Source organism: Eurosta solidaginis, chromosome 4, assembly GCF_040869045.1.
Source record: "Eurosta solidaginis isolate ZX-2024a chromosome 4, ASM4086904v1, whole genome shotgun sequence".
Classification (NCBI taxonomy): Eukaryota; Metazoa; Arthropoda; class Insecta; order Diptera; family Tephritidae; genus Eurosta; species Eurosta solidaginis.
The window spans coordinates 47,698,151-47,718,336 of record NC_090322.1 but is presented as its reverse complement, the minus strand read 5'-3'; the positions used below and the strand labels follow the sequence as shown (position 1 = coordinate 47,718,336).

At 39.5% G+C, this 20,186-nt stretch overlaps 2 protein-coding genes across 2 annotated transcripts in view; one reads left to right on the top strand and one right to left on the bottom strand.

The window, feature by feature from the left end:
* The first annotated feature begins 3,528 nt into the window (after window positions 1-3,528).
* spri (sprint) overlaps window positions 3,529-20,186 on the top strand; it is a 1,202,745-nt gene continuing 1,186,087 nt past the window's right edge. Inside the window, exon 1 of the mRNA XM_067781444.1 lies at window positions 3,529-3,658. Coding sequence (XP_067637545.1) covers window positions 3,633-3,658 — 26 coding nt within the window. The 5' untranslated portion in view covers window positions 3,529-3,632. The remainder of the gene's footprint in view (window positions 3,659-20,186) is intronic.
* Window positions 6,574-14,091, bottom strand: LOC137247880 (uncharacterized). Its single transcript, XM_067778815.1, has 3 exons — window positions 13,717-14,091; window positions 7,387-7,592; window positions 6,574-7,320 (listed from the first exon to the last, which is right to left on the bottom strand). The coding sequence occupies exons 1-3, from the start codon at window positions 13,980-13,982 to the stop codon at window positions 6,755-6,757; spliced, it is 1,038 nt and encodes a 345-aa protein (XP_067634916.1). The 5' UTR covers window positions 13,983-14,091; the 3' UTR covers window positions 6,574-6,754.

Here is a 20,186-nt window from a genome sequence, read left to right as displayed (position 1 = left end):
AATGGCCACAGGCTCAGGACCACAGATCGATGAGCTTTGCAACAGAATAAATGGCTACCTCCCTGATCTCTCCAGTTTTTGCGCCTCGCGAAACCTGGCATTATCACCGGCTAAATCCTCCGCAACCTTATTTGCAACAGGGACGTCCCCAATGTTGACCATTTTGAACATCCACGTCGATGGCACTACGCTACCAACTGTCCTACCCACCAAAATCTTGGTTATGACGTTTGATCAGGATCTTCATTTTGGTGAGCATGCAGCCGCAATTGTACCGAAAATCCAGAGCCGTAATAAAATTCTCAAATCTCTTGCTGGCAGTACTTGGGGAAAAGACAATGGAATGGAAAAAATGGTCACCAAGCCTAAACACTACCCACCGGAAGAAGCTATGTCACCAGAACACCATCTACATGATTAGGCGAGATTACTCCCCATCAGGCAGAGAAATGAGATGCTAACCAAACAGTTCCTGTTGAATACCCAGAAACCTGGGCATCCCAACAGGAAATACGGCACCTGAGAACTCAGCCGTATGAAGCCAAAAAACACAAGCAGGTCCTCAGCGAACTCCACAAACAGGCGTCGGCCCTTTATGCCGGGAATTGCCCGGTGAATCCAGTACTCGAAGAACAGTACCCAAAACTTGCGGAAGAGGAACGCACCCTCCCCAGGGAAACGCGAGTCAATCTAGCTCAACTTCGATCTGAAAACTGTAATAGGTTAAACTCTTACCTATCCAGAATCAACGCCGACATACGAAATGTATGCCCTGCTTGCAATGTGTCCCCACACGACACCAACCATCTCATTCATTGTAATGTGGAACCAACGCCTCTAACACCCCTCTCATTATGGTCCACCCCTGTTGAAACAGTAAGTTTCCTTGGACTCCCGTAAGAAGATATTGATGACAATTTGTGATCGGCCGCACCTATTGGATGGGCGAAGCACTGATACAACAACAACAACAACAAAAACTAAAGTGCTATTAGCTTAATACAATTTCTGTTCAAAACCTTTGAGAGCCCAATAGAAGTGTATATAAAGTTCTCCTCAAAACAGTATGCGTGCACCAAAGCAAATCCGTAGACACGGCACTGCATAGGGTACTTATAAATATAGAGAGAGCTTTGGAATATATGAAGTACGTCTCAGGAAGGTTACTTGGCAGGGGGGGGGGGGGGGGGGGGACATAAAATGCCACAAAATCAATGGACGCAGGGTGAGGTTTAATCACCTCTGCTGTGATTATCAATGAACTGCTCTGGCGGTTCGAAGAGGGACTCGTCAAACAAGCGGGGTACGCAGATGACATTAAAGAGTTCCCATAAGTGGAAATGTCTGCTAACAATTAGCTTCCACAGAGATGGAGGTTTTCGGGATATACACACCTGTGTATCTGACATCGGGTTGATCAGCAACGCCTGAAAGATAATCTGGTGGTTTTTGTGAAGAGGTATAAGGATTCGGATTGGTCTAGGCGTAGGCTAGGAAGAGTAACTTAATGTAGAAAAGAAAGTGAATAAGGCTTATACGGTACATTATAAAGGTAAAAGACAACAAGTGTTACTTTCGACTTAGTATCCAATTGAAAAGAAAAGTACTCTCCAGATCTACATAAAGCACGCTCAACAAGCCTTTCAACATACCATGGACGGCATCGAGAGCAGATCAGACGACAGTCGGATTTTCGATCGAAAAGTTCTCCGGAAGATATATGCTCTGTCAGTGTTGATTACGGTGCATAATGATCAGCTCTATGAGCGTTATGTAGATATGAAGATAGTGTGGCGAATAAAAGCACATGAATTCGTTGGCTAGGCCATTTTATGCTAATCGACAAAGGCGCTCCGATGCCGGAAGCCCCTGTTTCTACTGATTTAGGAGAGACGATGGAGACAGACCTGACCTCCCTTGATGCTCTCAATTGGTGCCAGCTATCGCTCAATGGGGATAGCTGGTGTAACTTGTTACGAAACAGCCAAAATCGTTTAGACGGTTAAGCGCCAATTAATAATAATAATAATCCTCAAAGCACGTACCTTAAACATCCGAATCAGATTGGTAAAGATAAAATGAATGCGCGAGTTACTTGAGACGATCTTCTATGGTCACATGTGTTTAGATTTGACCTCGTCAGCGATAGCAGATGTATGAAGCGAGGTTTGCAGGAGAAAACTTATCAGCAAATATATTCGTGTCCTGTGTTCGCCACATTTAGACTTCACTTATTAGAGTTCACAAAGTTATCAGATATAGAAGCAGCAAGTATTAAAAGTTCGAGAAAGCTTCTAATATTTACTAAGAGGGCTTAGATATTTTTTAACACAGACCCTAATTTTTGATTGGAATTAAAACGCAGCGGCTGCGCTAGCTTGATCATGTTATGCGAATGAAAGATGGCGCTCCGGCCAAGAAAGTGTTTCTATCGTATCCCGCCTATGGAAGCAGAGGTAGAGGGCGGCCCCCACTCCGCTGCAAGGACCAGGTGGAAAACGGTTGGCAGAGAGAAGGAGCGATTGGCGCGCCTTGTTGGACGGCCATAACCGTTTAAACGGTTAAGCGCCTATTAAGTAAGTAAGTATGGGCACATTAAATATTTGTGAGGTCTTTACGCTCAGCTAAGCTCAACCTAACCTTACCTGGCTTCCAAAAACAGCTTATTTATGAGCGATGTGATTCCAAAAATTGGGATTTCATGCCTCCTTACGGCCGCCGTGGTATGATGGTAGCGTGCTCCGCCTACCACACCGAAGATTTTGTTTTTACGCCCCGGGAAAAACAAATCAAAATTTTAGAAAGAAGTTTTTTTCAATTAAAAGAAAGATTTTCAAAGCGGTGGAGCCCCTCAGCAGTGTTTGGCAAGCAAACCGAGTGTATTTCTGCCATGAAAAGCTCCCAGTGAAAACTCATCTGACTTGCAGATGCCGTTCGGAGTCGGCATAAAACAAGTAGGTCCTGTCCCGCCAATTTGAAAGAAAAACTAAAAGGAGCACGATGCAAGTTGGAAGAGAAGCTCGGCCTAAAATCTGTTCGGAGGTTATCGCGCCTTACATTTATTTTTTATATATTCGTTTTCCCTTTTTCTGTTTGATTAGAAAGAAGCGGTTGATTTGTTTTGATGTCTATAGGTAATATCGCAACAAACTAATAAACATGAATTTCGTATACCTTAAGGTGGGGTGACATAAGGTCAATTGACATTATGACTACTTCAAATGGCCTTAGGGTTAACTGCCTTTCTGCCTTTATAACCTTTTTAAATTTGAATAATGGCCATTTGGCAAATTTCAGTTTGATGTTAGTAAAACCTTTTCGGGAAAACATCCACATCCATATTTTTACTGTTGTCATTTAAAGTGGCCTTAAGACCAAATGATGTTATGGACCTTATGCCACCACGCCAAATTTGATAGATATTTATTGTTCCAACTAATGGGACTAATTTTTTCATTCTTTATTTACCTATAAAACATTAAACTTTTACGATTAAATTTAAATGTAAACTTTTTAATTTCTTTGCAGTTTGTATGCATTTTAATACGTCGAACGACGTCCATTACTGTAACCCAGTTGTTGCTTTGATAATAAGACAATCAGCCTAAAAGCATGCTACGCTAATTGTTGACATGACAACAGACGAAGTGATTTTGCGGTAAGTTTACACACACACACTGTAAATACATCCCAACGAAAAATCGTCCGATAATTCCTAAAGATACTGGACTCCGATTGCACTCTTTTGTCTACATTTGGGCATAATTGAACCCCTATAGTCCCTTTCGGGTACAGTTGGGATTAGTCAGTTTGAAATCTATGTAGCCATTTTAAGAAATATTAAAAAAAACGGCATCGAAGTGAGTAAAATATAAAACATTACAGTTGATTGAATCGAAATATTTAAGAAAAATGCGAAGCCGTATACCGTACCTAAATTACTAGGACTTAACGACTATGTCTGAGTTAGGTTTAAATTTTCGTAGAAAATTTTTTATTCCTTTTTGAAAATTGGGCGAACAACTTACATCAAATAGATTTTGTGCGATTGTGTTTATGCCATGAAAAATGTGACTGGGCACTATTTGTGTACTTATTGAACCGAAAAGGGCCTAGTGTTTATATGTTCCCATGTGTGTACAAAGGGGATTGATCCTATCGATTCCTTTCGGATATAAATGGGTACAATTAGTCTCTTCATTGGACATTTTCAAACAAAAGGAAACAGTTCAACTCATACAAAGAGACTAACCGTTCTGTTCATAAATAATTTTTATACACAGTTGAGCAGAGTACTTGAGTAAATTTTGAGGTATCTTGACGAAATTTGGTATGTAGGTTCCTGGGCACTCATCTCAGATCGCTATTTAAAATGAACGATATCGGACTATAACCACGCCCACTTTTTCGATATCGAAAATTTCGAAAAATCGAAAAAGTGCGATAATTCATTACCAAAGACGGGTAAAGTGATGAAACTTGGTAGGTGGGTTGAACTTATGACGCAGAATGGAAAATAAGTAAAATTTTGGACAATGGGCGTGGCACCGCCCACTTTTAAAAGAAGGTAATTTAGAAGTTTTGCAAGCTGTAATTTGACAGTCGTTGAAGATATCATGATGAAATTTGGCAGGAACGTTACTTGTATTACTATATGTATGCTTAATAAAAATTAACAAAATCGGAGAACGACCACGCCCACTTTAAAAAAAAATTGTTTTTAAATGAAATTTTTACAAAAAATTTAATATCTTTACAGTATATAAGTAAATTATGTCAACATTCAACTCCAGTAATGATATGGTGCAACAAAATACAAAAACAAAAGAAAATTTCAAAATGGGCGTGGCTCCGCCCTTTTTCATTTGATTTGTCTAGGATACATTTAATGCCATAAGTCGAACAAATATTTGCCAATCCTTGTGAAATTTGGTAGGCGCTTAGATTCTAGGACGGTAACTATTTTCTGTGAAAAAGGGCGAAATCGGTTGAAGCCACGCCCAGTTTTTATACACAGTAGATCGTCTGTCCTTCCGCTCGGCCGTTAACACGATAACTTGAGCAAAAATCGATATATCTTTACTAAACTCAGTTCACATAATTATCTGAACACACTTTGTATTGGTATAAAAAATGTCCGAAATCCGACTATGACCACGCCCACTTTTTCTATTTCGAAAATTACGAAAAATGAAAAAAATGCCATAATTATATACCAAATACGAAAAAAGGGATGAAACATGGTAATTGCATTGGTTTATTGACGCAAAATATAACTTAAAAAAAAAACTTTGTAAAATGGGTGTGACACCTATCATATTAAGTAGAAGAAAATGAAAAAGTTCTGCAGGGCGAAATCGAAAGCCTTTGGAATCATGGCAGGAATACTGTTCGTGGTATTACATATATAAATAAATTAGCGGTACCCGACAGATGATGTTCTGGGTCACCCTGGTCCACATTTTGGTCGAAATCCCGAAAACGCCTTCACATATACAACTACCACAACTCCCTTTTAAAATTCTTATTAACACCTTTCATTTGATATCCATATCGTACAAACACATTCTAGAGTCACCCCTGGTCCACCTTTATGGCGATATCTCGAAAAGGCGTCCACCTATAGAACTAAGGCCCACGCCCTTCTAAAATATTCATTAACACCTTTCATTTGATACCCTTATCGTACAAACAACACATTCCAGGGTTACCCTAGGTTCATTTTCCTACATGGTGATTTTCCCTTATTTTGTCTCCATAGCTCTCAACTGAGTATGTAATGTTCGGTTACACCCGAACTTAGCCTTCCTTACTTGTTCTTCTTAGTTCGCATGGCTGGGTACCCGGGTACCAGAAGGCAGTTCATAGAGTATGCAGCACTTGTGGAAAACCAATTTGCCTTAGTCATATTAAAAATAAGTGTACTGAGTGTTAAGATTTGAAAACGTATAACTCTTTTCATGTTATTTACTAATTTAAAATGTAATCACTTATTATTTACGTGAGAACTGCTAGTGGTACCTGGGTCATGATAACTAGTAATAAACAGCTAGTTTTAGTAATAAAAAACTAATTTATTAAAAAACCATTTTTATGAAAGTATATTTGAAAATATTTTCTCTCCTTTTTGTAGAAAACTTATTCCCATAGGATGCCACACAATTTTAACTCGTTTCTATTTGTAGATTACGTAAAAATGGCTTTTGAATATGCAAAAGGTACCCGGGTACCCATCTATGAACAGGACGGTTAAAACTAATTTGCGACTAGTCCCGGATTCATCCTAGACTAATCGCATTTTTTGCAGGGAAGTGTATGGATGTGTAAGTATGTGACAAGGGATTTTCTAACCACTAAGAGAATCCTCAAGATTGTGTTTGTATGTATTTTGCCAAAATCCTAGGGATAAAAGATAAGTTTGAATAACATAAAGAGCTGTGTCTAAAGCGCTTAACTCTTAGCAAATCAAATAAGTAAATATAATCTGATTTAGATCAAGAGCAACATTTTTATTTAATTTCATACATTTTTGTATTTTCCTTTTCGTTTTTAATTTTGCTTGTGCTTATTTAAGTACTCATCGTCCTATCCACCTGCAATCGATTTTCTTTTACGTTTTAATTCAATCACAATCAAGAGCTTAACCGTTGTTGCTGCTGTGCGCCAAAAGGGCATGAGACGAAAAATTAATTTAACAATTTTCCAGTTCTGCTACCCACCATAGGCAAACATACACACACGCGCATCCTATTAACTATTCCAACTCCTCGCCTTTAGGTTGATATGCGCGATAAGCAATATCTGCACCATCAAGCTTTCCATCAGCATTCGCCTGCTCGCCACTTGTGTTCACTATTCCTGCCTTCACTGCTCTCGCCACAGCTGACAAATCACGCCGTCGCCGTCGTTTACCCAAGACTGTAGCACCAAACGGTGCACCAGACACTGCGCCCAATTGTAACAACCATGGATGGCTTATAAACGCTGCTGCTATGCCTAGGACAGCAGCGCCCGCTAGCGGTATTAGAAAACTTTTCGCCAATAAATCTTTTTTCGTTAGATGGTGCCAATCTTTATGTACGGCTGGTTCGTGCGCTCCTCCTTCTGGATATGTATATGAGTATTCACCGCCGTTACCTACATATTGTCCACTGCCCTTACCGCCGCCATACAAATCCAAGGGGATACCGCCAGCCACCTCAGCACTTTGACCATAGTAGCCTCCATGCCCACCAGCTCCTCCATAATCGACGTAATGGCTGTGTGTGCCGTGAGTATAACCCGAACTTATACCGTGTGAGTCACCGCCGCCAAAAGGTTCTGTTGAAAGGGGTGAAGAGAATAAAGAAGAATGTGCAAACGCTTTTTATGTTTCTTAATACTCACTCACGCTTATCCGTTCCTGCGCGCTCCCCTGTCCTTGCAACTGCTGCCATTTGTCGTAAGTACTTGCTAGTTTTTGACTGAGATCTTGACCACTATATTTCGTGAGCCCATTGTTGTCCGGAAAGGTGACCGGTTTGGATACAAAGCTTGCTGTACCGCTGTCGCTTGCTGCTGCGGTTTGAGTTTTGCTAGCGGAGTTTGTACCTCTGGAAAGATAATAATATTAGCAGTCATTCAAAATCTGTGCAAAAGGACATCGGAGTTCCGTCAGATTTAGAGAAACATATTCATATCTTTGTTACATTTTTTTGTACTGTATAGTTTTAAGCGATATTTTTTGGGGTCGATCAATGTATTAAGGTTACATTCTGCCATTCTCGTTAGACCCCAAGTGCCCGTACAGGCAAGCAAGAAGTTAAGCCTCTTTGATATAGATGAATGCCCCGGACTCTTAACCCTCGCACAGCTATTCAAGAACTAATCTCGCAATGTCAGCTCTCGAGTAGATGTAATGTCAGTTCGTAGTAGATTATTCCCTCAGCCCCACGGTTTTTTATCATTGGCATCCCACGGTTTTTTATCATTGGCATGGCTATTTCGTCTTGGCCTATTGATTTAGAGGACTTGGCCTTTTGGTTGTCTTCTTCAACCTCTGTGAGGATGAAGGTAATGGGTGCCCAATCATGTTTGTGTTTACGTGCCCGTCTGTATGTCACGTTCTCTTGCTAACTTTGTAGCTTTAGCCGGGAAATGGCGTATAGTTTCTGGTATTCTACCAGCCGGAATAAAGCTAGCCGAAGCTAAAGCGATGACCTTGCGGAACGGATGCACAACTTGCTGGACATCAGTTGTTGTTTTTGTTGTAACGATAACACCATTGCCTCTTGTGCGATCTTTCCTGTGGATGTTGTAGCCATCGCAAGTTCGGAGGTCCGATCTGGCAGTTAGCTTTGATTTTTGAATTGCGTCTATACGGATAATATTTTTAATCAGGTAGTCCGCGATCTTTCCGTTTACCCGTTACAATTTATTTGCAAAGTTCTGAAGTGCAACGGGGGCAGTCGTCACTCTGCGAGCTAGAGATGGGTGGGTCAACCCGCTTACCTATTCAATCCCTTATACTTCAATAACTCAACGGCACGCCCTTGTGGTCAAATGTCATAAGAATAATGGAGGTGATATAAATAAATTGATTAAAAGAATTTACGAATTAGCAATCGTATTTCATATATTTTATTGCTTTATCATTGTACGAGTTCTATTGACTCCTAACAAAAGACATAATTGAAAGCTCATCGAGCGTACGTGAGGAAGCACAAAATGGTTACATGAATGAATTAAGCTAAAAGGAAGTTTCTAAAAAACACACATTCTCACACGTCTACAGAAACCACTGTCACTGGGATTTGGTACAACACCAACGGATTTCAAAACATTGCCTCCACAAAAGCAAAAAGGACAAGTGTCTTATCATATATTATCACCGCGGCTGAGCAGGACATGACTTTGCTTTGACAAAAATGGTATGTGACTCGCAGTTTTAAAATGTTACAACAACAACAACCACACTTTTACATCCACACATTGCACATACCCGTGTAAGGAAGATACTTCGTATGACTGGTCAGTCCACAATGGACCACAAATGTTGCCAAGTTAAAGGTGGGTTTTTTCTTGTGGAAAATCCCTGCAAAAATCTTGCGATTAATCTCAAAAGGGAGTAGTCTGCGATTGACTTCTTTGGTCTACCCTCCAATCGAATCTTTTTACTAAATTCAAAACTGTAGGCATGCGCCTGTCCGACCTTATTTTGCACCCCAGCGGGTTAGGGGATCAGAATATAACCGCGGTAGGTATGCCTGTCGTAAGAGGCGACTAAAATACCAGATTCAAAGGGCTGTGTAGCGCAACCTTTTAGCCTTCGGGGAGCAACCTTATCGCTACAACAACAACAACAACCTTATTTTGCATAGGAATTAGGTCCGTCATAACCAGTCGCATTGTCATTTTTTAATTGGGATACTGCTTCACTTCGTCATAGTCGAACCATAATCGGCGTTTAGGATACCGGGTTCGGGGTTTCTATCGTCGAATAGCAATTAGAAGAAGTGCTCCCTCCACAACTTAAGGGCAGTCTGCACGTCAGCTACTAGGTCGGCACCATCATTCCTGTAGGAATCTACCCCGAACTTGAAACCTTCCGTCATCCGCGGCATTTTTTTGTGTAGAATTGTCGAACATTATTCCTATCAGCCAGCATGTGAAGATACTCGCACTCACATCGTTCTGTCTCATGTTTTTTCCTTCTAAATAAGAGTCTCTTCTCGTTCTTCGTCTCACGATACCGCTACAATATAGCGCGCGTTACCGCACCCATACGTAGCGTGGCACTATAAACAGGGTCCTTCTTTTCCGAGGCAGCGCGAAATTCCTCATCGCACCACTTATTTTTGCGGGCTCGCTGAAAACCTATGGTGCCGACAGCGGCTGTACGTGATGGGAGAAAAATATGCCCCCCCCCTGCTCGGCCAAATCGTTAGCTTGAAGATTGCCATCAGTGAGCAGGTGTGAGAGGAGTAACTGTCAGCTGCCTGCTTCGTAAGCAGCTTTTCGCGGGCAAACTTTCCTTCTGTTACTGCGCGCAATTTCTTTGCTGCACAGAGACGTGTACGTATCTTGGCTGTCACAAGGGAGTGGTCCAAGTCGTTATCTGGATCTCGTAGAGAGAAGACGCTAAAACCATGTACGCGATCAATTAGGTTCTTTGTTCTACGATCAGGAGACAGCCAAGTAGCTTGGTGTATCTTTTAATGCTGAAACCTGGTACTGCAAATGATCGTGTTTCGAACAGCGTCGAGGTCAATCAGGCACAACCTTTTTATTTAATATCGTAGCGTGGGCGTCCTTATGCTTTTCGTCGTCCAAAGGAAAAATTATTACATTTGTAATAGCTGAATGGTGAGAACAGTTGGGCCAAACGTTGCTGATGAATGAGTTGAGCACCTCGCGAAAAGGATCTATACAATCTGATTCAAGGAGTTGATAAGCGCAATACAAAGCATTATAGCTTCAGAGCTTCCGCACCCCAATTGTCAACCACACCTACTAATTATATCATAACAATAATGATGATCTTGCAAATCAAAAGATCGATAAAACAACAAGAAGTTTAGTTTAAAGAAATCATAAAATCGTTAAGAATATCCGTATGGGTATAAAAACGACTTGTCCGACAGAAGCTATAAGCAGTATAAAGAGAGTAGATAAAGATACTGTCCGACATTACCCGTATGGTAATAAAGAGAACCGACACAACACTTTCAGCAATAAACAGGTACAATTGGTCTCTCAAAAGGACATGCTCAAACAAAAGTGATCTTTCCAACCCGGCTTTGGCTATCGTCTTATGTCCTTGTGCGACTCATCTCGGACTCATCTTAGACCAATGGCATTTTTGCAGGGATATCAATGCTTTTCCTGCATAAAATCGTGTGTCTATGTATGTGTATACGAGTGTGGGTGTATTTGTAAGGATGTTTTGTCACGCGTGTCCATAATTTGTCGCATTGTTGTTATAGCCTTTAGCCTTTTTGTTGAACATTGGGGATTAGAACTACAAAACAACGGTCAGCATAAAAAATAAGTAAAGTGACAAATTGGTGGATTTTTACTTCGTCCTAAACAACGGTGTTGTTATATTCAACATTTGTTTGGACATGGTGGTCAACTGTATTTTGTACGAATATATGTATGCATGTGTATCTGAGTAAGGCTTTTGTGTCATTGTAGTGTCTAGAATGGGCATAAAGGTGCGGGCGGAAGGATTCGGAGAAGCTTAGAAGTTTTTTTTTAAGGGCTAATAGCGAAATAGCGAGACGAGTAAAGTGGTCCATCACTAAAGTCTACACACACAGCGACCACAAAGCTATTAGCTTGGAGCTAGTAGAAACTTGCCAAGGATAGCTTCCAACCAAATACAGAGAAGAAGCTGAAAGCAATACGTTTTTGACCGAAACACCAAAATTTGATGTTGTATGGAATGATGCCACAACTAGTAAGTGTGCTTTTAACCTGAGCCTGCCTTGAGGTTCAACCTCACAGTGTCAAAACACAACGGATCTGATTGCATGATCAGTTGCCCAATTACCGGCTCCATGTTCCCTATCCAAACACTTCGTAACCGAATCATTGTTAACAAATTAGCTTGTAATCCCGTGAAGCTCTTACCTTGGTAAGGTACGGAGTCTATCAAAGCCCTTTAACATTTTAAAGATAATGGCATTCGGTTGGAAGTCAACTTAACCTTGAGTTCCATTACCATTCTTTTCCGAGAATTAATAATTCGCTGTATCATTACTGACTCCAGGGACACCGCCAGATACTTAATACAACTTCAAAACTTGAATACAAGCTTTTTCTGAGCACCAGGCTATCCTGCATCACAATTAATGGAGGTGATTACAACCTTACCCACTCATCGAATTGAAATGTCCGTCGCTGTAGATTAAGGGGCTTCCCAGTGACTAATATCATTTACTCTAGATCAGATGACAAACCGCTTATCATAGCCTAGCGCAGTTTCAAAACATTTCAAAGAGAAGAGTGGGCATAAACCCACTCTTACAATTATCAACAGTTATCCTCACACAATAGGCATCTGCATGTTACATTAGCATCCAGGATACACCGAACAATTAAAGGATGTTTCCAACCCTTTTTTTTTACCATCCGCAGAGGAATATTTGAAAAATGTATGCTTACGTTAGATTAAGTAAATATGCTGCTTTACTCTTGTGGGAGAACCAAGGGAAAGCGTTTTTGCCAATTTTTCAAAGTAGAAAACCGCATTACTCTTAGGAGAATGCTTTTTTGTCTCGCAAAAGGAGGCAGTGCATAGTTTCGTTAAGTACTCGTGTATATTGGCAGAGCGACGAAAAATGCGTAGAAAATCCCACAAAGCACAACGGCGGACAGAAAGAGCAATGCCCGATACTAATGAGAAGAATCGTCGATACTCTTTTTCCGGCATTAGATTACTGGAACTATCAAAGCGGCGACCTAGGAGGTATGGAAATCCCACGAGTAACAGAGGAGGAGGTAGTGGATTTACACATAGAGTGACAGATAATAAGTCCCCAGAACCTGAAGGAGTGCCAAATGTAGCCATTAAATCGGCGATAAAGGTCTAGAACATTATTTTTTACGAATCTCTTTAACGCCTCTATCCAAGAAAGCGTTTTATCCCGCCTATGGAAACGTCTAAGACGTCGTTTTGCTGAAACCAAGATGACTGACTAGCCACCCACATACAGGCCAATTTGTATGTTGGATTCGATAGGAAAGTTTATCGAGCGTATTCTTAGTGAGAGTCAGCAGCAGACTTTGGAGAGCCCAGGCGGTTGTAAAATAAACAGTTTGGATTTCGAAAATCAAGATTCACGATAAATGCAATACAAACAGTTGTCAATATAGCCCATGAAGCCAGCACCGGGTGTCACCGCCCAAAGCGATTCTGGCCATCTCATAACTAGTCACGCCAGCTATCCCTGTTTCGCAATAACTGGCGCCAATTGGGAGCACTAAGGGAGGTCAAGTCTTCCTCCACCAGCCTCTTCCAACTCAGTGGAGGTCTCCCCATTCCTCTGCTTCCAAGCTGCGGCGCCGATTTAAATACTTTCTTGGCCGGAGAATCTTTGTCCATTCGCATAACATTACGTAGACAGTGAAGCCTTTGGGTTCGTATGCCCTGCACTTTCTTGGCTGGATTGTCTTCATCCATACGAATACCATGCCCTAGCCAGCGAAGCCTTTGGGTTTTTATACGCTGCACTAGCGTCATATATGCGTAGAGCTCATACAGTTCATTATTATGCCTCCTTATATACTCGGCGTAGGCATTATGGCAGGACCATAAATCTTCGGAACAAATTTGCTCTCGAATACTACAAGAGCCATCTCACCTTCTCTCGACATCGTCCATGCTTCCGAGCCGAGTCGCCTACTCAGTCCAAAGTAGCACTTCTTGTCAAAAGTTATTCTTCGTTTGATTTCTAAGCTGAAATTGTTTTTGCTGTTAATGCTGGTTCCCAAATAGACGAAATCCTTCACAGTCTCGATATTTTAAATTGAAACCAATCCATTTGAGGGCTTAGCATCTGTATGAATAATACACTTTCGAGTCGAATATGAGTCTCCTCGTTACACTTTTTACATATTACTTACGAATCACATATGAAGCTTATGTTGAGTCTTGTTTAAAACAATTTTTTAAGAGTCCTTAAACAACATATTTAAATTATGAATTCGTACTCTTGAGAGTCGCAAACCCACCTATAGTATTCTGGCGGAGGATCATAACTTTTCGCTGTCGCTGAGGCATAACTCGCTGAATCTGCAACTTTCACATTTCGTTTTGTGAGTCCATCTTTCTGTGTTTGCGAATTTACGCCAGTTAGTGTGATCTGATTTGAATTATTTGCTGTTGTTGTTTTTTGGGTTATGGGCGTGGGAATAGCACCAGACCACGAGACATTAAACACCAATAAAACTATAACTAAAGTCCTGAATGTTGTTGTAAAATTTAAGCAACGCAACATTTTGAATAAAGCACTAAGCACACATATGAGTAAATTTTTGTTTTTGTAATATATTTAATTAATGATTTTAAACTTTGGAATCCTTTGCACAAATTCTTTTTAAATTTTTATTTATTTATTTTTTTTTGTTCTTGCATAAATATTTTTTTAAGCCACCATCGCGACGCAACTCAACGCGTAACTAAAGATTTTTATGTGACGTACAGTTACTTTTATAAGAAAGTCATTGACTTCGTATTTAATTTGGTCTGAGTTTTTGATTTGGTTGAGGTGTTGCTGTAATTTTAATATACTTAATAGTTTTATTATTGCTATATGATTTGTTGTTGTTGTAGAAGTTGACAGCACTCTAAGCTATAGGACATAGACAATTTAAGCTTCAAATTGCTGGCGTTGTTAAGTAAAAACCACTGCATAACAGGATGACTTAAACACAAATAGTGTAACGCACAGTGTGTCGCTGTTGTTGATTTAGCGCATAAAATTATTATTTAGGTACAAACATATGCATATCTAACACATCTTATATATTATTTCTAATTGATGTTTTTATGTGCAGGTCCCTTTTTCGCTCTTATTTGGAATCCAAATCTATAAATAAAATTAGCGGGCATTGGGCATTATTGGTTGTAGTATTGTTGGTTAGCTATATTTTATTAAAATAATTTGATAAAAATTAACGATTGTGAGCACACAAGAAAATCTATTTGTACTATGGCACTATTGTTTTGATTAGAACTAACACTGCATTACTGGCAGTTGCTAACATTCGCTAGATGGCAACTGAATGATAAAGCGTATGATCTAGTTAAAAAGGGCGCCTCCCTCGAAACTTCTACCGTACATGTCCCAATTAGATTGAGAGCGAAAGTTACACATGAGCGATCAAGTATGTATGACGTGGAATCAAGCGCTGCACAAAGTTACTTTTATCTCTAAATGGAGAAGACTTTATACTCATGAACAGCTTTCTGGCGTCACATGCTTATATATTAGGCATCTACTAGGAATGGAACGAGCGAGTACAAACGGTGCTTGTGTACTATATGGAATGCCACAACCATCAGATCTAAAAGCTGCAAGTTGCTTTGGTCCAAAAATGCTTATAGTATTTGGCAAGAGGACGAAGTTATTCTATAACGTGGGTCCTGATATTAAAAGGGTATTTCCAGTTCGGTCGTTAAGACAACCTCTCGTAACATTATGAACTCATTCAGTGTATGTGAGGTCTTCGTGGAGCGATAGTTCAATATAACCTAACCTATGTCAAGCTTCTTGCTCTTACAATTTCTGACATATTTCTTCTTTGGTTGTGTAAGTATCTTTGCTCACGATATGGGGTAGTCCAGAATGTAAACGTGAGCGTATTATTTGAAAGGGGTATGCTATATGGGGGAGTAGAGAAAGAAAGCGTAACTATAGTATAATGTGGTATGACAAGAAAGGGAAAGGAAAGGTCGTGTTATCGACGTAGTGTACACAAGCCATGGATTTGTTATTCAAGTAATATATTTGTAATCTATTGCAAAGTTTATCGATTTGTTATCAAAAACCTATCGATTATCTATCAAAAAGTTGTCGATATGTAATAAATAATTAATCGAAAAATAATTGATGTTACCAACAAGCTATCGATTTGTTATCAAAATGTTATCGATTTACTATCGAAAAGTTACCAATCATTTACCGAAAAGTGATCGATATTTTAAAAAAGGCTTATTGATTTTTTATAAAAAAAGCTTTCGATTTGTTATCGATTTGTCAATTTCAAAGCAGTGTATTATAGATTTGCTATCGATTTTTAATCGAAAAGTTATCGATTTTTTTTAAGTTTTCGATTTGCTATCGTAATGTTGACGATTTGCTATCAAAATTTATTGACTTGTGTGTGTGTTACGAAAAGTTATCGATTCTTATCAAAAAGTTAACGAATTTTTATCGAAAATTTATCGGAGTCGACCAATTTTTTATCGTCGTATTATGAATTTTTTAGCCACGAATCATCGGATTATTATGAAACAGATACCGATAAAACTGCAATATGAAATCGATGAAACTTCTCTAAGAAACCAATAAGAAGCCCATGACTCGGCGATAATAAGTCGTTAACATAAGATAATAATTCGCTATCGATAATAAATGGGCCGATAGTTAGAGAATAGCTTGTAGGTATCGGTTGTCATCGAAATTATTCGTTCCTGGTAAAGTTGTATCTGTTTAACTTCAAACCCTGGGCGAGCTCTGGTCACGAGTACTTGGTACTGCCCCTTTTTTCTCAAGGTAATTTTGTGCTAGTTCTCTTGGGATTTTAATGTTATATCTTTGGTAATATGAGCTAATACTCTGCCTACCACGGCGTTAAGCAAGGAAATTGTATCGGAACGCAGATAGCGAACAGTTCCCTGCCTACAGAGACATCTAGTGACAGTCATTACAGATATGGGTGATATCAGAATTGACTCCATTATATGTCAAACTGGGCAAAAGTTCAGCCCAAAAACTGTTACATGATTACATAATTAGCCTAAAGAGATATTTCAAGAAGGGAAGACAGCAACAGTGTGATCGAGAAGTATGATCTAAGTGCGGGGAAGACGAAACGAAAACATATACCAAGTCGCCAAAGTGCCTTTTTGTGCACCTGAAGAGACATAAGCGACGCTGCCGACACCACGGGACTGCTGCAAGTGCCCGTTAAACAAGGAAGCGGTCAGTAAATTAAGAACGTTGTGAGACTCCTTCAGTTGAATCATATAAACTGTGAAGCTGCTCAAACTTTGGAAAATAGCCCTGACTTAAAAGTCAGCCTTTTTCGTAGTAAGTGGCTATCGAATAGGGCTCGCTTTCCTTAGTACCTACCCTAAATCTGATTAATAATTGGAAAACCTTTGCTGCGTTTTCACTGAAGATTGAAACAGTGTGTTCTTAGCTTGTTTATTAAAGAATTTTTAGCTAGAAGGAGCTAAGCATCGCATTTTCACTCAACCTTCGTTATTTAATCTTGTCGCAACTCTTTGAAAAGTAGAACGGTTATGAGTTTTCGTGATTTTTGGTAGCGTTGAACAATCCTATTGAGGGTTTTCGCGCGTTGGGGACATGAGGGTAATGAACAGGCAGACAACCGAACCAAGCAGGGTACTATAGCAGCATTCTATGATCCAGAGCCCTTCTGTGGACGCACAAAAGTACTCACTAGGGAAACCATAAGTAATTGGAAATCAACACAGTTCAGACAACACTGAATTCAATACACCAAGCAAAGACAGGCCAAATTGTTTATACACCCAGCAACGAGAGTATCAGCCAAACTCATTTATCTAGGCAGAGAAGACCAACGAGCTTTCACTGTGTACTATACGGGACACTCTAGTCCACCATATCATCTAAGTAAATCGAAGCTATCCGATACACAAATATGTCGCTTTTATGCGCTGGAGTATGAAACTCGGGTTCACTCTCTCTGCAAAGGCGTCGCTCTGCCAAGGCACAAACTCTCCCATCTAGGTGTCGTGACTCTTAATCCCTTCGTGATATGGAGTAAAAAGCAATATTATTTTAGAAATTTGTTTGAAAAATTGCCCACTATATGGCGCAAGGCTACGTCAGTTTTGTTGTGTCTGCATATTTGTTGCTGTTGTTGACAATTACGATTTAAGTAAGTAGATTGCATGGTGAGCCTAAATAGAAACGCCTACGCATTCGACGTCGTCATCAGCAATTAGTGACGCTAACTTTATTTACTAACCAGTGGAAAAACAACAAAAAAAAAAAAAAAAACAGAAGCACAAAACAGAGTATAGTCTGCAATAACTGAAATTTGTAGGTATATTTTTATAATTCAATCATTTTACTTTTCATTCGTAGGCTTTGTTGTTGGATTTGTTGAATCATTTTATGTTGTTGGGGAAAACCAGAGAAACACTTACAATTTTTTTAATTTTGTTGCAAATGTTAGGTTTGTAGTAAAATACTTCACATATGTATACATGTTGTTTTTTACAAATGCAATGTTGATAACATGCAATAGTGTTGGTGTTGCCACCAAGCAATTCATCGAAGCATAAAATGCCATTTAATTCACCCAGCAAACAAATTTATTTCAAAATGCTGATACTGAAAAATGTTTTAGTTGTTGTAGTTGCTGTTGCCGTACGGTGAATGACGTTGAGCAACACCATGAGTTCAGATAGCATTGGACGGTACTCCCCGAGCCGCTTTTCCGCCATCCCATATCAAATGTGGTTTCGGCGTTGAGCCATCTTCAGGAAAAATGACATTAACCGCTTAAACGGTTAAGTGCCTATTAAGTAAGTTGTAGTTTCTGCTATTATTAGCCGTGTTTTTTACACGTATATACATCTACGTTTGCGGGTAAAAAAAAAAAGGCTCATCCTCATTTAGATAATGTTTAGGAGACCCATCTAGGGGCAGTGGTTAAGTAACTAGCTACAGAACGGGTTGTGCCGAAACCCGAAGACACACACCTCTGTTGGTCATAGTGTATAACCTAAAGCTGAATCCGTTGCGGTGAATAGTGGACATACACCATTTGTAGAGGTAATAGATGAATAGAGGTAGTGTAGAGTTAAAGACACATATTTCAGTTGCATGAGAGTATAATGCGTATTGAAAGTTAGGAGTACTAATTTTCTGCGCAGCAATTTCAGAAGTGTAGATAAAGTTTAACGTCCATATAAAGTTCAAGTGTATATGTATATAGATGTAAAAAAAACACAGCTATTGTTAACAAGTACCCTAAGCTGTTGTTAGATCTCTTAAAAAAAAAAACATGCCAAGCTTTGTTTGAGGTATGAACTAGAAATTTGGAAACACAGTTTTCAGAAAAAAATTTTATTTTTTTTAATTTTTATGACCAAAAATTAATTCATGTAATTTAAAAAAATGTATCTTTTAACTATCAGACCTAACTTTGGTCTAGCTGAATTTTACGTAGTTTCTACCTCTTACTCTCATTTCCCCTCACTTTCTTTATCCTTTTATTCACTCCTCTCTCTGCGCCAACCGTCTTTTATATCCCTTATTTTCTCTCTAGCTTCCTTTCCTCCTCCCTCCATTCTTTCTATTCCTATCGAACTATCTTCATCTTACTTTATCTCTTTCTCGGTATCTTTCTCCTTCCCTCGTTTTTCTTCTCTCTAGTTCTTTTTATTCTTCTTCATACCTTATTCCCAGCCCCAGTTCTGGTCCCATTCGCCGTCGTAGTCCCAGCCCCAGTCCCAATTTTAGTCCCACTCCCAGAGGTTTCTAGGTATTTTTGTATGCTGTCTAATACAAAGTAAAAACAACAATTTTTGTATAAAATAAAAGGTTAAAGGATGGACCACCCTTAGTATTTTGGGGTATGAAAAATCGATAAGTTTCGATTCTCAGACCTACTCAATATGTTCACAAAATTTCATGAGAATCGTTCGAGCTGTTTCGAAAGAGTTCAACCCAAATCACTGTGACAAGAGAATTTTATATAAAAAAGAAAATTTATGAAACCGTCAGTATTCGAATCGACTAGCTATGATTTTCAATTAATGCATAAGTTGCTACTCGACTAAACTACTAGAGTCCTAGTAGACAGCATCTCTAATGCAAATATGACAGTGTAGTGAATATTACCAGTTTCGGCACGTCACTATGCCGCTGGTAAGTAAATACTACACAACTACAACAGCAATGTAAGCACATGAGACAACAAATAGCTACGCACACACCATGGCGTAACCATACCAGGTGGCAGCAGGGCGGCATACCGTGTAGGGAATATCTCTAGCTTAAAACTGGTGCGCTTCTAGAGCATTCCGAACCACTACTAATTCGCATTTATATCTTTTACATGCTTTCAACTGTCAAGTTGAACATAGCGTTGTCCTAGGCGGTGGAAATTGTCCCCGCTGCATTACCTTTTCTCTAGTTCCAAACTAAATACAAATTTTCACTTCTAGAAGTAGTTGTTTATTGGCACTTTTTTGATAGTTTGGAACTAGCGTAAAAATGTATAGCTATAATCTAGTTCTTTACTTGGTATTTTTTCGTCGGCGCCGAACCAGACTGCATGTTGCTTTTGGTACGATGTTATACCCTTTTTCGATAATTCCGAGTCGGTGGGAAAGTTTAGGCAAGAAAGGCATACTCATAGTCGAAGCACCTTCAAGCTAGTAGCACCTTTTTTTTTGTTGGTGGCCTGTTTCTCAA

Excerpts from the sequence above, each read along its gene's own strand:
- LOC137247880 (XM_067778815.1), bottom strand. The coding sequence starts at position 13,982 with ATGTTGCGTTGCTTAAATTTTACAACAACATTCAGGACTTTAGTTATA. Across the intron at positions 7,593-13,716 it reads CCTCCGCCAGAATACTATAG|AGGTACAAACTCCGCTAGCA; the intron begins GTGGGTTTGCGA and ends TTATCTTTCCAG. Across the intron at positions 7,321-7,386 it reads GCAGGAACGGATAAGCGTGA|AACCTTTTGGCGGCGGTGAC; the intron begins GTGAGTATTAAG and ends CCCTTTCAACAG.